Below are 16196 nucleotides of genomic sequence, written 5' to 3'. Positions count from 1 at the left end.
TCGGTCATGCAAGTGAAAGGCAATAATGACGACATTCGATGAACTGGTCGTGGCAAAGAGAAACTGGTATGAACTCGACTTGTCTTGTCTATGTAAATATGTTTAACCTAGCATCCATGCTTCAACCCATTATGATTAAACATGTTTGCAATGACAATTAGAGATTATAGTTTCTCATGCCATGCATAAGTAGCTGGGAGTTAATAATGATTTATCTTGGATATCAATATAGTGTTAAGATGATTGTGATGTAGTATGATGATATGGTATCCTCCTCTGAATGTTCAAGTGGCTTGACTTGGTACATGTTCATGCATGTAGTTGAATCAAAACCAACATGGCCTCTATAATGCTTATGTTTATGGTGTCCATATCCTACTCATGCTAGTGTCTAATGTTACTTATGCATAATGCATGGTTATGATCGTTGTTGCTCTCTAGCTGGCCGCTTCTCAATCTAAATTGTTAGCCTTCACCTGTACTAAGTGGGGATTCTTCTTGTACATCAAAAACCTTGAACCCAAAGTTATTCTAGATGAGTCCACCATACCTACCTATATACGGTATTACCCTGCCGTCCTAAGTAAATTTGCATGTACCACCTCTAACAACTTTTAAAAAATTATCTGTTTTGTGTGCCTGGATCGTTCATGGAATGACAGGAGGTGGTCGATATCTTCCGTGCTAAGCGGGTTATTCTCAGGTCGAGTGTTTATTCACTCGCCATCACACGAGAAAATGGGCGGTAATAGGGATGACCGGTCCCAAACTGCAAACATGAAAAAGAGTTCATCTCTGAAATAATTAAACAAAAACTCCCAATGGAGTCAAAACCTTTACTTTTACCACTTGGGAACCGCCACTAGCGTGCTTAGCATGGAAGATGTTGATAACTGATGGTCGTGAAGTGAATAAGAAAGGTGCATGTCTCAAAATAGCATTTATCTCTGTTTTAAAAATTGAGCTCTGGCACCTCTGCAAATCAGTGCTTCCCTCTGCGAAGGGACTTTCTATTTACTTTTATGTTGTGTCATCACCTTCTAACAAACAAGCGTCAGAAACTGAGTAGAGCACAAAGGTCATGATTTATGCATTGTGTGTAGCTAGTGTTGGGTGCGTCATGGCTGGATCTTTTCTACCATGAATTACAATGTTTAGTCGCTGCTTGAACTTTGGAGGTGCTCTGCATTTATGTTTTGCGGTCTCAGAAAGGGCTAGCGAGATACCATTATTGTCATATTATATCATGGTTGTTTTGACAACGTGTTGTCGTTTGAGATATCTTATTATTGCTTGCTAGCTGATTATGTCATTGATATGAGTCATTATAATCTTTAAGAGTTATTGTCGACATGGTTAGTTATAATGTTGGCTGAAAACCTGGGTGCTATTTAAGCTTATTTATGCAAACAAGAGCAAAAGAGTTCGTAAAAGTTTTTCTTTCTCACTTTCAGTTTATCAACTGAATTTCTTGAGGACAAGCAAAGGTTTAAGCTTGGGGGAGTTGATACGTCTCCAACGTCTCCAACGTATCTACTTTTTCTCACGCTTTTCCTCTTGTTTTGGACTCTAATTTGCATGATTTGTATGAAACTAACCCTGGACTGACGCTGTTTTCAGCAGAACTATCATGGTGTTGTTTTTGTGCAGAAATAAAAGTTTTCGGAATGGAACGAAACTTTGCGAGGATTTTTTATATCAATAATAAGAATTTCTGAGCCAAGACCCACCAGAGAGGGGCCCCTAGGTGGGCACAACCCACCAGGGTGCGCCCCCCTCTCCTGGCGCGCCAGGTGGGTTGTACCCACCTGGTGGCCCCGCTAACGACCCCCCTGATACTATAAAATCACATATTTCCAGAAATCAGGGAGAAAGAATTATCGCGATCCACGAGATAGAGCTGTCGTGAGGCCCTGTTCTTCCTCGGGGGGCAGATCTGGAGTCTGTTTGGGACTCCGGAGGGGGGGTCTTCGTTCTTCGTCATCACCAACCCTTCTTCATCGCCAATTCCATGATGCTCCCCACCGGGAGTGAGTAATTCCTTCGTAGGCTCGCTGGTCGGTGAGGAGTTGGATGAGATTCATCATGTAATCAAGTTAGTTTTGTTAGGGCCCGATCCCTAGTATCCACTATGTTCTTAGATTGATGCTGCTATGACTTTGCTATGCTTAATGCTTGTCACTTTGGGCCCGGGTGCCATGATTTCAGATCTGAACCGTTTTTGAATTCATCATTATATCCATGTTTTAGATCCGATCTTGCAAGTTATAGTCACCTACTGCGGTTATGATCCGGCAACCCCGGAGTGACAACAACCAGGCCCACTCCCGGTGATGACCGTAGTTTGAGGAGTTCATGTATTCACTTTGTGTTAATGCTTTGTTCTGATTCTCTATTAAAAGGAGGCCTTAATATCTCTTAGTTCCCAATATGGACCCCGCTGCCACGGGAGGGTAGGACAAAAGATGTCATGCAAGTTCTTTTAATAAAGCATGTATGACTATTTACAGAATACATGCCTACATATATCGATGAACTAGAGCTAGTGTCGTATCACCCTAGGTTACAACTGTCTCATGATGAATATCATCCAACAAGTCAATGATCCAATGCCTACGAACTTTTCCATATTGTTTATGCTAAGTTACTACTGCTATCAAAACTGTTACACTTGCTACAAAATTACTGCTATCACTATTACTATTACTATTGTTGTTGTCACTACTATCAAAACTATCAAACTACTTTGCTACTGATCACTTTGCTGCAGATGATTAATCTCCAGGTGTGGTTGAATCAACAACTCAGCTCTAATACCTTCAAATATTCTTTGGCTCCCCTTGTGCCGAATCTATAAATTTGGGTTGAATATTTACCCTCGAAAACTGTTGCAATCCCCTATACTTGTGGGTTATCAGCGACTCGGGGGGCGAAGGGGGTCGTTCTCCTATAGCTACATTGTAACTAACTAGCTAGACGGTTAATTAGATCCATTTATTTTGAGAACGAAGGGTCAAATCAACAAGTAGCCATTAATGCTTAATAATCGCCCCTATTTTCTTTCATCGAATCCCTGCCTCGCCTACGGCTGCATGCAATTCATTAGCCTAGTCTATAGCAACCACTCCTGGTTCAAACCTCCACTAAATCAAAATTTTATTTGACTTTCCTAGCCACACTCAAAAAAAATCTTACCAAAATCTAGATATGGAGTGTAAGATATATGTCAGGGCATGATTGATGTTGAACCACTAGAATATGAATGTCCCAGTTGCAATGCGCGGGGCAATTATCTAGTGCCTCTTCAAGATCACACATGGTTAGACTTGTCGTGATTGTTCATGACATGACTGCGCCGCTCCATGGGTGTTTTATAGGAACCTTAACCCTCCCCTCCTTGTTTTCGTTGGAGTACAGGCTAAGCTTGCACAGTCAATGGTGATGGCGAGGCAGCCTCCTCATGTGTCACCCGTCGGCGTGTGCGCTCGTTGTGGGGAGGCTCGACCTCATGGGTTTTGCACAACACTACAACCTTTGACGACTCTCTAGGCGGTGATACTCCAACATTATGATGCATCTTTATGTCTTTCTTGTTGCGCGTTGGCGGCCTTCGTGGACTTTGGTCCATTGTCTCTGTCTCGCCTAGTATGTTGATGGTGGTCCTGCTCTACACACTTTGATGGATGTGCATTGCTTGTGACAATGACATACCCCCACTCGCACCGCACCCTGACAGATTCGGGTGTGCTTTGATAGATCTGACTCACCAGCAGCTGGTGATGAGGTTTGTAGAGGCTCCCATGTGAAATTGGTGCATTTGCAGCGTTCGGGGTGTGCGGACCAACGGGATTGTAACGCCCTCGATGCGGCTATATCTCCTACGTGTCGAAGCACGACTTAGAGGCATAACTGCATTGAAAGCAATGTCGCAAGTAAGGCAATCTTCACAACATTCCATGTAACATAGATAATAAAAGGGGAAGGTACATAGTTGGCTTACACTCGCCACGTCAAACAAAGTACATAAATAGCATTACATCATCCAATCACTCATGGCCCGACTACGGTGCCAAAATAAACGATCAACCCAACATGCGACACGGTCCCGATCACCCCAACTGGGCACCACTACTGATCATTAGGGAAAGACACGTAGTATCGGCGTGAGTCCTCGTCGAACTCCCACTTGAGCTCAAGCGCGTCTTCTGGAACGGAGTCATCGGGCCCTGCATCTGGTTTGGAAGTAATCTGTGAGCCACAGGGACTCAGCAATCTCGCACCCTCGCGATCAAGACTATTTAAGCTCATAGGTAAGGCAAGGTAAAGTATGAGGAGCTGCAGCAAGCGACTAGCATATATGGTGCCTAACCTATTCGCAAATGAGAGCGAGAAGAGAAAGCAATGCACGATCGAATAACTAGAGAGCAACCTGCGACAAGCATTACTCCAGCATAGTGTTCGCTTCCCGGACTCTGCCGAGAAGAGACCATCACGGTAACACACACAGTTGATTCATTTTAATTAAGTTAAGGTTCAAGTTATCTACAACCGGACGTTAACAAATTCCCATCTGCCCATAACCGCGGGCACAGCTTTCGAAAGTTCAAATCCCTACAGGGGAGTCCCAACTTAGCCCATGACAAGCTCTCACGGTCAACGAAGGAATAGACCTCCTCCCGAGACATTCCGATCAGACTCGGTATCCCGGTTCTACAAGACACTTCGACAAGTTAAAACAAATCCAGCAACACCGCCCGAATGTGCCGACAAATCCCGATAGGAGCTGCACATATCTCATTCTCAGGGCACACTTAGATTGTCTAAACTTCCGGTAGGCCGGCCTCGCCGCTCCGGCGAGGCACCGCCGCGCCGGCGCCACCACCGCTCCGCCGCCGACGCCCCCATCGCCGGCGTCCCTCACCGCCGCCTCCACCGCGCCGCCCAAGTCCCACGCCGGCCGGCCCCCGCTTCCCCGTCGAGCTCCGGCGGTCAACCTCCTCCCCGGTGAACAGTTTCCGGTGAGCCTCGAAGTCCGCGCCCGGTTGGATCTGGATCTGAGAAAATATCTCGGTTGACTTTTTTGCCCGAAACCTTAATTATTTGGCATTGTTCGTCGCATCCTAACTCCGCATCCGTAGCTCCGTTTTGGGCATATAGCATATCAAAATGTTCGTCTCAGAGAGCACATCATTTAATCTCATTGCATCATTTTCATTTGAGTTCATCTTGATGCCCGAAATGTTGTTGGAAGAGTGCTATTTGAGTTAATTGTCAGATCTGCTGCTCCAAATAGCTATTTGTCATTTTTGCCATGATTATTGTGTGCATGATATGCCCCTGAGCTCTACATGTGTTTTGTCATATGCTTTGCCATCTTTCCAGAGGTGCAATCCATGTATTTTTGTGATGTGTGTGGTGACTAGCACAAGCTTGCAAAGTGGAGCATTCGTTAATGCTGATTTCAGGGACAGCAATTCCACTAAGTCCTTGATCTGTTTTTATCAATATGCCATATGTTCATGTTGTTTCCTAGTGATCCGTGCCTCTTTTGAGGATGATCAGTAAGGATATTTTGCTAATCTTGTAGTGCTCTATCCATCCATGTCTTTGTTTGCAATTTTGGAGCACCCTAGCTTGAGTCAATCGAGCTCTACTTTTACTATTTCGTGAATCTGGGCAGATTGTCTACTTTTAGCGATTTTGCCGAGGACGTTGTAGTTGAACCGTTCATGCTATGTTGTTGTTCTTGCCATGTCTAGCTTGTATAATGTGTATTATTGACGTGTGTATGCTTAGATTATCATGCCATGCTCTGTAGTGAGTGCATCGAGCTCATAAACATGCCTACTTGATATCTGATTTGCATGCTCCAGTTTTTCTCTATGTCTGTGAGCTGTTTATGTTTTTGCCATGTTCACATGCTTGCAATTGTATTTTCTGATCCCTTTTGTCTCAAGGTCACTAAGGGACTTTTGTTAAGATCTTTGGGTGGCTCCATGCCATGCTTTACTTTTTCATGTTCAGGTCCTGTAGCATATAGTTTTCATGCTCCAAAGTGTGCTACCTGATCTGAAATTCCAGACAAGTGTTAATTTCACTAAGTCTGAAATCTGTTTACCAAATGCCTTTTTGCCATGCTTGTTTGAACCTGTTAATGGATGAATTGGCCGTAGCTCAGTGTTCATCTTTTGTTAAGCTTCATGAATGGATCCCTGCCATGTATTTTGTTGTCATGTTTCGGTGCTGTAGCATATTTAGCTTGTTGCATTTAGATGGCTACTTGCTGTTTATCGCAGACCGGGGCCATATTTGAATTGCTTGCCATTTCCAAACCGTGTATCCGATTCCGGCGTTCTTTATATTATTTTCAAGCGAAATCACCTCACCTTCCCAGTGGCACACTTGGATTTCCAAGTTGAGGCCAGTTCATCCATTCCTTGTCAAATCTTGCATATGCATCGCATATCGCATCCCGCATAGCATACCATCTTTGCATCATATTGTTTGAGCTTTGCACGTGGTTGATTGTGTCCTTGTTGCTTGTTTATCTTGTGTGGGTAGAGCCGGGAGACGAGTTCGCTAACAAGGAGCCCGTTGAGTTTGCTTTCGAGGATCCAGTCAACTCTAACAACTTTGCAGGCAAGATGATCATACCCTCGAAATCACTTCTATCTTTGCTTTGCTAGATGCTCGCTCTTTTGCTATGCCTATGCTACGATGCCTACCACTTGCTTATCATGCCTCCCAAATTTCCATGTCAAACCTCTAACCCACCATGTCCTAGCAAAGCATTGATTGGCTATGTTACCGCTTTGCTCAGCCCCTCTTATAGCGTTGCTAGTTGCAGGTGAAGATTGGAGTCCGTTCCTTGCTGGAACATTATTTTCTTGTTGGGATATCATTATATTATCTTGTTATCTTAATGCATCTATATACTTGGTAAAGGGTGGAAGGCTCGGCCTCTCGCCTAGTGTTTTGTTCCACTCTTACCGCCCTAGTTTCCGTCATATCGGTGTTATGTTCCCGGATTTTTGTGTTCCTTATGCGGTTGGGTTATAATGGGAACCCCTTGATAGTTCGCCTTGATTAAAGCTTTTCCAGCAATGCCCAACCTTGGTTTTACCATTTGCCACCTAGCCTCTTTTTCCCTTGGGTTTCCGAAGCCCGAGGGTCATCTTATTTAACCCCCCCGGGCCAGTGCTCCTCTGAGTGTTGGTCCACCTCGTCAGCCGCCGGTGGCCACCAGGGGCAACTCTAGGCTGGCCTACCGGAAGTTTAGACAATCTAAGTGTGCCCTGAGAATGAGATATGTGCAGCTCCTATCGGGATTTGTCGGCACATTCGGGCGGTGTTGCTGGATTTGTTTTAACTTGTCGAAGTGTCTTGTAGAACCGGGATACCGAGTCTGGTCGGAATGTCTTGGGAGGAGGTCTATTTCTTCGTTGACCGTGAGAGCTTGTCATGGGCTAAGTTGGGACTCCCCTGCAGGGATTTGAACTTTCGAAAGTCGTGCCCGCGGTTATGGGCAGATGGGAATTTGTTAACGTCCGGTTGTAGATAACTTGAACCTTAACTTAATTAAAATGAATCAACTGTGTGTGTTACCGTTATGATCTCTTCTGGGCGGAGTCCGGGAAGAGAACACTGTGTTGGAGTAATGCTTGTCGCAGGTTGTTCTCTAGTTATTCTATCGTGCATTGCTTTCTCTTCTCGCTCTCATTTGCGAATAGGTTAGCCACCATATATGCTAGTCGCTTGCTGCAGCTCCTCATACTTTACCTTGCCTTACCTATGAGCTTAAATAGTCTTGATCGCGAGGGTGCGAGATTGCTGAGTCCCTGTGGCTCACAGATTACTTCCAAACCAGATGCAGGGCCCGATGACTCCGTTCCAGAAGACGCGCTTGAGCTCAAGTGGGAGTTCGACGAGGACTCACGCCGATACTACGTGTCTTTCCCTAATGATCAGTAGTGGTGCCCAGTTGGGGTGATCGGGACCGTGTCGCATGTTGGGTTGATCTTTTATTTTGGCACCGTAGTTGGGCCATGAGTGATTGGATGGTGTAATGCTATTTATGTACTTTGTTCGACGTGGCGAGTGTAAGCCAACTATGTACCTTCCCCTTTTATTATCTATGTTACATGGGATGTTGTGAAGATTGCCTTACTTGCGACATTGCTTTCAATGCGATTATGCCTCTAAGTCGTGCTTCGACACGTAGGAGATATAGCCGCATCGAGGGCGTTACAAGTTGGTATCTGAGCCGACCCTCGCGGTTACACGAATGTTTGCGGACAGGTGCGCGGTCATGTTGTTCAAGACGTTTGTGACCCGTCGTGGCACCCGGCATGGCACATGTACCGGACTGGAAGCACAGACGTTTGTGCCAAGAGGGAACGTTCATGTGGCCCAACGAGGACGTCGGTTCCTCTGAGTGGGGGTGTATGTGATAGACTGGCTTATTAGGGATGATAGACTACTCATATCAATAAGAAATTCCTTCTTTTTCCGGAGCCCATTCATACAGAACTCCAAAGTTAAGCGTGCTCAGCTTGGAGTAGTGTCAGGATGGGTGACCGACCGGGAAGTTGCTCTCGGGTGCGCACGAGTGAGGACAAAGTGCGCAGAAAAGACTACTATTGATCTGTGGGGCCAGTCTAGATCCCGCCAGGAGTAACGACCACCGGCGGGTGTGTCCGAGGCGTTACAGGGATGTAAGAGAAGGTATTTGGGTTGTATGTGGTTGGGGGTTGTGTTGCTCTATGTGGCTTTTTGTTGACCATAGGTGTTGGCACTCATGGGCATTGCTCTCCTCATTTGGAGTTGCCGTGGAGATCTACAACATCCTCCACCCAGAACCAGATGTTTAGTCTTCAGGAGGAAACCTAGGATCTATATTTGTCGGATCTAACGACGATGTCATGTCTGACATCGTTATCTTATTGGAGTGTCGTCTTTTAAGACCTTCATCCCTTTTAACATTCCTTATGGTTTGGACACATGTTTCATCACAACTGGCAAGAGATCGACAGATAATGTTGATTGGTGGTGTGACGACTTGTGTGGCAAAGATGGTGACCTATGACGTATGGATCACGACAAGGGCTACGTGGTTGGCTCTGCAACGTGTCCCATGGATTCTCGTACTCTATTCTTTGTGTCACGGTGGAATCAAACCTCTTGGCATCATCCGACCGGCGACGATGAGCTTGCGATAGACGGATTGGTTGTGGTGGTTGGATTGGCGCAACTTTTGCTTGTCTCGCCTTCGAAGCTCATCGCCAAAATCAGAGTTGCCTATCACCAAATGCATGCCAAAGGTGGGTAAAGCTCAAGGTTGTCAGAATCGCGATTTTGAATTGGATCGGAGCTTCGATGGTAGGATGACAAATCGTAGAATCTTCACTATCAGAATTTTAGAAACGTAGATTCTAAGAACTGAAATCGTAGAATCATAAGGGTTAGTTTGGATCGTAAAGTCATAAAATCGTATGACAGAATCGTGATTCTGACAACCTTGGTAAGGCTTGACGTGTATGGGTTCTATTCTTCTTCTTCTTCTTCTTCTTCTTCTTCTTCTTCTATATTAGGTTTGTTTGTGGACGCTTGAATTTATGATTTATCCGGGGTTTTCATAATTAATCAGACAATATTCTTCTGAATGCATAGATAATTTTGTTGCCTCGATAGGATTTTCCTTCATAACTTTTTTTCACAACTCGATAGGAGAAACGAACTTGTTCACCACATGGAAGCACCCTCCCACCGGGGTTTCGGGCAATGTGGCCGAAATCATATGCGTCGCACGCTTGACACATGTGTTGATGTCACGAGGAAGATCCTCCGATCAGTGTAGTCGCACGTAGTCCTGGCCATGGGAAGCCCGGCCCGGCCGGCCCGACCCAAAAAAGTCCAACCCGGCCCGGCCCGACGCTGCTCCCAGGTCGGGCTCGGGCCTAGATTTTGAGCCCGATGGCCGGGCCTAGGCCCGTCAATTTTGCGATTTTCTGAAAAGGCCCGGCCCGAGGCCCGAGGCCTGCCAGGCTTTTATGTGTTCGGGCCGGGTTTGGGCCTAAAAATCAGGCCCGACGGCCGGGCCAGGCCTGGGCCTGGGTTTTTTGCCTCGGGCTTGGCTAGGCCCGGCCCGAGGTTTGGCCAGATATAGTCGCACGCGCCGCACGCTCCACAAGTCGACATCCCGGGTTCACGCGATGCGAAGACCCTTCCAAATGCCTCTACGCGTCATTTTTGTCATGGTTGGCACACTGCTAGTGTGCACGTCACGCTACCAGTTTACATAATAAGAAAGATATTTTTCCTCTCGTTCAAAAAAAAGATATTTTTTCTATTTCATTAACAACTGAACAAAGTTAACCACTTGCTGGATCAGTCGCCACACCCGTGGAAGCAAGCCATATTTGTGTTTTTCAGCTTGAAAATGAATGGATTCCTTTGTTGTTCACTCACAGCATACAGCTTATCTGGCTCACAAACTGCGTACCATTTCATTTCAGCGTATCTGGTTCATGCAATGTGGTCAAAATCGTACGCGTCGCACGCTTGACACATGTGTTGATGGCACGAGGAAGATCCTCCTACCAGTGTCTATCAGAAGTCGCACGCGCAGCACGCTCGACATCCCGGGTTCACGCGATACGACGACCCTTCCAAATGCCTCTACGCGTCATTTTTGTCACGGTTGGCACACTACCAGTCTGCACGTCACGCTGCTAGTTGACACAATAAGAAAGATAATTTGCCGATTTCATTAGCAGCCGGACAAAGTTAGCCACTTCTGGATCAGTCGCCACACCCGTGTAAGCAAGCCATATTTGTTTTTTTTCAGCTTGAAAATGAATGGATTCCTTTGCTGTTCACTCTCAACATAAGCTTATCTGGCTCACAAACTGCTTACCATTTCAGCACAGGGAGAAAAAAGAATTGCACACGGACAGACCAGAATCCTCCATTTGATTTTGTGCTCTCTACAAAACCTATCCAACTTCAAGGAATCCAACAACAGTTGTATAACGGAAGAAAAATCATCTTCCGTGTTCCTCATCCTTCCAGATCAGAACAGTCCCCGCACCCAAATCGATCTACTGCTATGTTACAACATAATAACTTCATTGATAATGGCTACAATTCAAACTGACAGCAAGCAAGACACAGGACGTCATTCGTCTTCGGAGGTCTCGTCGGTTTGCTCATCGGGTTCTTCCTCTGGCAGAGCGGATACGATTGCGGCACAGCAGAAGGAATCGCGGTCCTTCAGGAGGAGGCAGCTTCCTGCCGAGTTCCATTTCAAGTCGACTATCCGGAAATCTGGCAAGGGAATGTTGACACAGCAAGCGCCGGATGGTGTCCACATGTACAGGTGCGGGCTCTCCGTGCACAATACGAGGCGTGGACATGTAGGGTCCCAGGCAGCAGCGCGGATCGGATCTTTCTGCACAAGAACGGCCGCAAGCTCGAGGCGGCAGATGTCCCATATCCAAAGAACAGTAGGCATGTTATCGTTCCGGGTGAAGAAATAGTGGCTGTCGCTGCTCCACGACAGCATACCTGCACAACGTTTGTAACTTGAAAGGTGAGAGGTATTTCAAGGTTTCTGCACAGAAAGAAACTCTGGATGCAATTGCAATCTTAGCAATGGGGGTTTCTCCGTAATACAACACACTGATTCTTCAACATTTTTCTGCTAGAATTTTGAGAATCAGCAAGACAAATCACCTAAGGGACTGTTGGTAAGTGTTATTCATCACGTCTATACTGATATTACTTAAAATGGCCTTGCAAGAGGCATGAATTGGAGCAGAAAAAGACAAGTAAAAGCAGCTAACCGATTCCTTGTTTGGGGTTGGGCTTGTCACTAGCTGGTTTCTGTGCTGGCACGGTGATTGGAACATCCATCACAGCATATTTTACTCTAGAACCTCCTTCTGAGCCATTTTCTGATAAACAAAACAGGAAAATTCATTACAGAACAATACAATGAAATAATTGACAAAAGTACACAAAAGGCAGCATACAACGTGTCAGTTTGGTTATGTATGTTCTTGAGCTATTGTGTACATAGTCTCCACAAATCTAGAAAATATTAGAGGAGACCGCCCATCTTAACACCGAGATGGCCTTAAGCTACAATCCATCAATAGTTTTTACTTACACGTGGTGTTGCAAAGTAATGTATTCTCTACACCAAGTCAACACTCAAAGAAAAAGTCCAACATAAATAGAACCGACACTTATTTTGCTGACTATGCAAAGAAACATACCAAGGTGACTCACACTATAGGGTACAATGTTACCAATGTCAAGACTCAAGACATAATAACTAAGTAAAGTAAATACATCTTCAGATGTATCACATTAAATGCCAAAATCAGAAAGGTTAAGCTTACAAGTCTGATAAGACTGTACACACAAAAAAGGATGTCCCAGAATATGCTCTTGTTCAATTTTGTTAGATAGGGTAACATCTTGATGATTTCTTTGGTTAATTCCATAGACCGTGCACAGCCTATTTCAGTTGATAAGGGAACTGCCAAGCAAGAAATGCTAAGAAAATGGTATGATGAATGGGTGAACATAGGGAAACAAGCAATAATGAGTATAAATCCATTTTCGTAATCTTACCAGTGCCATTGTCTCGCATGTTACGAGACAAGCCTTCGCTTAGACATAACTCTGACATATCAAGCTGAAATGGGTCATCCACTTCCTGTGTCATATTTTGTTGTTATAATCAAATGGCATGGACAGTAAAAGTGTAAATATGCTGAGTTCAAACACCAAAACAACAGTAAATCTGCTAAGATGGGAATTAATGATAGGAATAGACAGATTTACCTTAAATACTGCAGCATTATAGGGACTTCGAATCGAGGCTGCATGAGTGAACTCGGCAAAGGTTTTCCATGTCAAATGGTTCAATATTCGCACTGATTGATCATAGCTGCCCACTGCTAAAAATTGTCCACAAGGTGACCAACCAACAGTTTTGACACCTAGCCCACTTTCATATGCTGAATACTTGAACAGGCATCGCCCATCCGGTGAATATATTAGAACCTGCACAAGACATGTTCTTTGAATGATCAGTTTACATTTCACTACCTCAGAATTGTTACCTCTGCACTGAACTATCTCACCTCATTTTTCGTCTAGGACACAAAAGAAGATCTTTAAGAGTTGAATACAAGATTGGTTTAGCTATAAAAATGGAGGGTGCTTTTGAAGGATCGCGCAAGGAATTATTTTTTAAGCCATGGCCCAATATGTTTTAAGGGAAACCATAACCCCGTGTTCCAATTGATCAATCATCAAAAACCAAATTAAACATATAGGTACATGGCATGAACCAAATGCAATAATGTCCTCAAGTACCAGTGGTTGCACAAGAGTAAACTGCTGTGTGCCCTTCAAGAAAAGATAACACGGTGTGGCATGACAACCATGCAACAAATAAGGTAACTCAAGCAACGTCATCTCAATTTAAAAAACTTAGCTATCTTAAGCAAACTAGAAAGATGTGAGGTAAGATCATGAGATACTGTAAATGAAGATAATTATGGAAGAGTACCATAATATAACAAACGGGGTAACTAAAACTGCTGCATAGAGATATACATAAGAATTGGCTACAGTCACAAGCCATAACACATAAAACACCAGGAAGTTTCTGTAGAGATAGCACATGCACCTTGTATTCAAGAAGTGAATCCCAGGCCACAATAGCACTGTCATCAGGCGACCACTCAACACCTGCCAAGTCTAGTGTGTCAACAGCGAATACACCCATTATCTCCCAGGAATGACATGAGAGCAAATTTATGTAATCTTTGCAGTCCCGCCTGGTGCAGATCGCAGCAAACTTCCCATCCTTAGTGAAAGAAACACCTCGGGCTGCATGCTTTGGCCACTGTACATGAACGCAGGCAGTATTTACAAGAGACCATACAGTCAAACGGAGTTGGAACTCTGATGTAGTGAGTATATGACGACTGTCAGGACTCCAGCGAGCATAAGCAATCCCTGCAGATCCTTCATCAATCTTACAGGTCCAGTCAGGCTGGCTCAGCGACCAAGCCTGCACCATTGGCCGCTTGTAAAGTCCACATAGAATGTATTCTGAATCTGGTGCCCACTCCAAAAAGTTTATCTTGTCTACACATGAAAACAACTGCACCACCTGCACAAGCAAGTGAAAGCATGTGTTTACAATTTTTAGTGTCTAGATGTGACTAACATTCTTATAATGACAAGGAGATCACATAAACTTAAGATTCATGCAACTCCTATGGGCACAAAGTTGTAAGGAATTATACATTTTCTTAGGTAATGGATGCAATATGCAAGGTATTACATACATAGCCATTCTTCAAAGTTGAAATGATAACACAATAATACAGCATGCCACTTTCGCATAAAAGATATAAAAACGTGAAGAACTCATGGAACTTGCATGAATCCAAAAGATAGTAAAGAGTAATCTAGAAGTTACACAATACATTAGACCAATAGTAATGATAACACAAATAAAAGGGTGCATTCTAAGCTGAAAGAGCAGATAGAATTTATATGTGCAGAGCAGATGCACCCATCTAAACCTGAACATGAAAAACAGAACCCCGTATTATCCACTCCCATACCACTCACAACCCAAAATTGACCCCTTAAACAATGTGAAGTCTCGTACTACAGATGTTGTAGGAGACATCAATGTTGAATCATCCAAGACAGTAGCAAGGCAAGTACTAGCTACTTAGGAGCAATCAGGTCGAATCACATTACTTAGTTATAGCAAGTACAGACCTAAAAGACCTAAATGTTTGTCAAGGCGAGAGTCCAGACACGAGTTTGAAGTGTCATGTCGATTCATATGCTATGGCAGGTCGATCTGATTTCAGTCAAAATTGAACTAAGCTGGGATCGATTAAAATTGGGCGCATTCCACGCATCAAGGCGCCCAAATCTGAAGCACGCCAGTTGGCACGAACCTCAAATCCCAGATTCGCCAGCAACTACCCCAAAGGGATGAACCCCAGACCCGCAGCCCAATTCTACGGGGGAGAAACAGGCCGGGTAAATGGTGGCGTGTATACCTTGAGGGTGACGACGTCGCGGACCACGAGGCGGTAGTCGCAGGCGACGGCGAGGAAGCGGGCGTCGGGAGAGAAGCAGCACGGGCCCGTCTGCTTGTACGCCTCCGTGAACTCCATCCCCCCTGCTCGCTCGGCGCCTCCCCCCGGGTCGTCGCGGGAGGGGTGGGGGGGTTGGGGGCGAGCTGAAGGCCTGTCGGTCGCCGGCGACCTGCTCAGGCGAGGTGGGGGTGGGGGGCTGCGTTGGAATGTCGATTTTCCTAGAGGCTTTTGAGGGGTTCGTGTTTGGGATTTGAATTCGTTCGGAGGGTGGAGACGTAAAGTCGGAAGTGCGCGTAGTGTAGTACGGACTACGCAACGATATGTCGGCTGGAATTGTACTTTTTTTTTGCGCAGGCTGGAATTACTGTTGTAAAGTAAAATTAGAGGGACTGATTTTTTTTGAGAAAAAAATTAGAGAATTAGAGAGACTGATGATGACAATAGTAATGGAGTGAAGAGTTTTTCCTTAAAAAGAAAAAAAATCATGGATAGAGTGGGTACCGGCCCGAAATTCAATTTGGCTTCCGGGAGCACGTGCTCCCGGGCCCCAAAAAAATATTTGATATGTTAAAAAATCAAGACAATTTTTTATGTGTTTTTGATCACATCCAAATAGTACCTGCAAATTTTAAGGCAAAAAGGTTAAGCATTTTGGCATGTGCAAAAAAACATATTGAACCCCAAATTTTGTTTTTTCACTGACGAAATATTGCTGCTCCGATTCGCATGAATTTTTTTAAGCATGCTTGCGACACTAACACGAACATTCATAAAAAAACAGAACTTTTTAAAAACATTTATTATTATTTTTCGTGCTAGTGTACCATCCCCGGGAGAATGTCATGCGGAAACCAACATTCGGTGAAAACCATTGAAAACCACAAGAAAAGGATGATTAAAGTTTCGAAAAAAATACGGGATGTTAAGAGGATGATTACCTATGTGTGGCAATAAAACATCACCCTTTTAATATCCCGTATTTTGTTCAGATTTTTTCAAAACTTTAAAATATGGTTTCCATAAAGTTTTCGTTGAATATTGGTTTCCATA

The 16196-nt window shown here is 44.6% G+C and overlaps 1 protein-coding gene across 1 annotated transcript; it reads right to left on the bottom strand.

Annotated features, from left to right (window-relative positions):
• Positions 1 to 10953: 10953 nt before the first annotated feature.
• LOC119275718 (WD repeat-containing protein WRAP73-like) lies at positions 10954 to 15372 on the bottom strand. Its single transcript, XM_037556621.1, has 6 exons — positions 15108 to 15372; positions 13706 to 14194; positions 12853 to 13074; positions 12640 to 12724; positions 11844 to 11954; positions 10954 to 11565 (listed from the first exon to the last, which is right to left on the bottom strand). Exons 1-6 carry the CDS (start codon positions 15222 to 15224, stop codon positions 11177 to 11179), a joined length of 1413 nt encoding a protein of 470 aa, XP_037412518.1. The 5' UTR covers positions 15225 to 15372; the 3' UTR covers positions 10954 to 11176.
• Between the last annotated feature and the right edge of the window lie 824 nt (positions 15373 to 16196).

This window comes from Triticum dicoccoides, chromosome 1A, assembly GCF_002162155.2.
Source record: "Triticum dicoccoides isolate Atlit2015 ecotype Zavitan chromosome 1A, WEW_v2.0, whole genome shotgun sequence".
In the NCBI taxonomy this organism is placed as follows: Eukaryota; Viridiplantae; Streptophyta; class Magnoliopsida; order Poales; family Poaceae; genus Triticum; species Triticum dicoccoides.
Note: the sequence above shows the minus strand (reverse complement) of the source record. Positions and strands in the feature narration are given on the sequence as shown.